We start from the raw sequence: 3,427 nt of genomic DNA, 5'->3' as shown, positions 1-3,427 counted from the left end.
AAAAAAAAAAGGAAAAAAAAAAAAAAAAAAAAAAAAAAGAAAGAAAAGAAAAGAATAAGTTTGTACTCTTCAAAGTGGCTAAGTCATTGAAGAAACCAGATTTTAAACTCAGACACAAACAAGTGTTTAAAACGCCAAGAGTCCTCACTCCTTTGGAAGTGAAGTGGTTTGCTTGTCTTTTTCTCCACATTGTTTTGGAGCCCACAAAGTTAGCGGGGGTGGAAAGTTTATATTTCCGTAAAATAATCTGGCAAGTGCAGAAAAAGCAACACATCATCAGGCAGTTTCTACTAAAATCTGTGCAGCGAACCCCTGGATTTCCATGTCCCCAGCTAAACCTGAGGTTTGTGTTAAAGAGCCGCTGGGACGCAGAAGCGCTGCGCGGTTCACCCACACTAACAATTCTTTTTCCTTCAAAGTTCTCCCCTCCTGACATGTATCTGGCCCCAGGCACACCACAGGCAATTGCTAAGAAAGTAGGTATGGTTGAAAGGGAGAAGACACGCAGAGAGAGAGGAATACAAAGCGGAGTGAGAGAGCTTTAGCTCGCAAGTATGGAATCGGATTGCTCCGTTCACTCCGAGGGAGTCCAAAACACGCCCAGCCAAAGCGGGAGAAGATTCCCCACCAGAGAAGCCTCGGGAGAAGGCAGAGAGCTCTCGTTACCATTTTAGCTTGCCAAAGCAATTTCATTCTCAGTTTTCTCTCCGGTGCGCGAACGCTGCATGATGCGCCCTGCTCGGAAGCCAAGGCAGTGTCTGCTGGGCTCAGCCCGCGGCGCCTCGCCCGGGTCCGGGTCCCGAGCGGCCGCCGCGCACAGACACGCGCCGCGCTGCCCCCGCCGCCGCCGGTGCGCGCGACTTGGGCCACAAAGGGAGCGCGGCGAGCGAGCGAGCAAGCGAGGCGCAGACTCCTCCCCACGCCACTCCGTGATGTAAGGCTTTCCTGTTTGTGCTTGTGAGCACACTCTCCCTTTCTTCAGTCCCATGGATAAAGTCAGCATGAAAGCGTTTCTCCAGCGCTGAAGGTGATTGGGAAACAACACTTTCAAGTTTATCAGGTTTTCCTGACGGTCACCAGGTGCCAAAATAGAACTGAGTGTGGGATGGAGGATTTGTGTGTCTTCTTCCCTCGCTAAAACAATGGAAGGAGAAAGTCCGAAAAACTTCCATTATCTGCCTATTATCTATTTTGATTTTACAATAATTAAGTCAGAATGACCCCAATGAGAGCCGCAATACTAGATGCCAGGAAGTTTTTCATTAGGACAGAGGATAAGGTCAGAGGACACCTGGGTATTCCAAAACCGTGTCCAGGGGCTATGCCCTCTCCTGCATCAGCACACTGCCAACAGGAAATCGCGTTGGGCTTTTCACCACCCATTATGATAAGGCTCAATTACCGAGTAACTGGCCATTGTGGGTGGGAAGGGAACAAAACATTAAGGTTTTGCTGGTGTCCTAGAGGTTCTGTGAGTCTTTGTGAGTAGCCACTATGGGTTGAGTTGCTTGTACTGTAGGGACACAGTAAGATCATAGCCGCAGGAAAAAGCTCTTCATCAGATGACTACCAGCAGGAGTTTTATCATAATAGAAAGATCTACTATAGGGATAAAAGATTATTACATTTTTTTAGATCTAGTTTTAACAAGTCAACAGCAAGAGATACCAGATAATGCAGTCAAACTTGACACCTGCCAGAATTCCATGCAAATTGCAAATACCTTTAGGGCTCATGTCTTTCATACTATTCACCCTAAATGAATTTAATCACCCTCAAATAAAAAAAAAAAAAAAAAAAAAAAAACAGGTCTCCCACTAATTGCCATACTATGACATAAGCCTGGGTTTTGGTTAATAGTAAACATATCATGAGCCGAAAATTTAGAAAATCAAGTGTACCGATGTTCCCAGGAGAGCAGAATAAATGACAACAAGGTCACATTAAGGAAAAACAAAAGGATCTGTGGACACTTGAGAACATCTTCAAGTCATTCAGCCAGGTTATCCCCATACAACCAGAACCTAAGGGCACAGTGACTGTATAGAGATGAGATGCCCTTTTAGCAAGCTGAAGTGGTTGTTCTATAATGTAAAAAACAAACAAAAACACATAGACTAAATCCTTCTATGATGATCAGGACACAATGTTGCTGGGAACCAGAGGAAAATCATGTGGAGGCCCTATCTCCCAGCTTGTTAAGCCATCCTCAGGAACCCAGGCCCACCTCTAGAGGACCTATTAGGTGATCTTGGAGACCACAAAATGTAACTGAGGACAGTTAAACAACCTGTAAGATTAACTTTGCCACTACTTTAACCTGATTTTTGGCTACACATTTGGCAGTAACTGAAATGTTTCCATTTCAGGGATATTAAGCAGTTTCTTCAGCCTCACTCTTCCAGGAAACCTTCCTGGACAGAGTGGCTTATAATTCACAAGGCCCCACTCAGGTTTCAGATCTACTCACCGTTCTCTGTACTGCAATTCCCTGGCTGGCCACCTAGTGTGTAAAGGGAAAAGAACTAGCTTCAAGGCAAGTGAATACAGCTTCACATCCAGCCTTGCAGTAAGCGAACCTGAATGCTACTACCCTGAGCCTTAATTTCCTTATCTGAAAAATGGGACAAACGCCTACCTGAAAGAGTTTGAAAAAGGATCAAATGAAATAATGCATGCAAATCATCAAGCCCATGGTAAGTGATCCAAAAAAGTTCCACTGCCTCCTTATTGCACTTACTGCCAAACCATATTTATCCAGACTCACTGAAAAGCGCGTTATGTATGCAACACTAGGAAATCTGAAATGATGTCTTCTCATGGAATTACTTTAAAATTTCAGAGAGGTTTTCCAAGAATAACTATTTGTATTTAAACCTCACAATGTATGTAATTTTGTACAAATGCTGTTCTGCAAAAAAAAAAAAAAAGAGGCAGACTTTATGCTAGATAGAACAATTGTGTGTTGCAGTTTACAAATTTTTTAATATTCATTTAAAAATATTTCATCAGTAAGCAGTTAAGTCCATATTACCTTATTACCTGTACCTTTGGGTTTAAGTACTCCTGGTCAATATGTGGGAAGACAAACCAGTAAGCCATTTATAACTCAGTTGGTGTTTATTTACTACAGTAGCCTTCCCGCGACCTAACAGAGTCCTGAGAGGATAGGTCAAGTTTAGTTAAAAGATCAGGAATGTTTTGTAGTTTTTAGAGAGCAAGACTTGCATCTCTTTGGTTCAGTTGATTGCAAGGTACTTTATTCTGATACTATTGTAAATGGGATTGCTTTGTAAATTTCATTTTTAGATTGTTGTTAGTATATAGAAACACATTAATTCTTTATTTTGCAATTGACTGAATTTGTTTATTAGTTTACAGGTTTTTTTTTTTTTTTTTTTTTTTTTTTTTTTTTTTTTTTTTTTTT

At 41.9% G+C, this 3,427-nt stretch overlaps 1 protein-coding gene across 2 annotated transcripts in view; it reads right to left on the bottom strand.

Annotated features, from left to right (window-relative positions):
- The window catches only part of RGL1 (ral guanine nucleotide dissociation stimulator like 1), a 289,540-nt gene that overhangs the window by 125,090 nt on the left and 161,023 nt on the right, over nucleotides 1-3,427 (bottom strand). Inside the window, exon 1 of one of the 2 annotated variants that reach the window (XM_023203463.2) lies at nucleotides 667-903. The exons of the other annotated variant lie outside the window; for it this stretch is intronic. Coding sequence (XP_023059231.1) covers nucleotides 667-693 — 27 coding nt within the window. The 5' untranslated portion in view covers nucleotides 694-903. Of the gene's footprint in view, nucleotides 1-666; nucleotides 904-3,427 lie in introns of those variants that run through there. 2 annotated transcript variants of the gene reach the window in all.

Source organism: Piliocolobus tephrosceles, chromosome 1, assembly GCF_002776525.5.
Source record: "Piliocolobus tephrosceles isolate RC106 chromosome 1, ASM277652v3, whole genome shotgun sequence".
NCBI classification, from domain to species: domain Eukaryota; kingdom Metazoa; phylum Chordata; class Mammalia; order Primates; family Cercopithecidae; genus Piliocolobus; species Piliocolobus tephrosceles.
The sequence above is the reverse complement of the archived record's forward strand: the minus strand, read 5'-3'. Positions and strand labels throughout refer to the sequence as shown.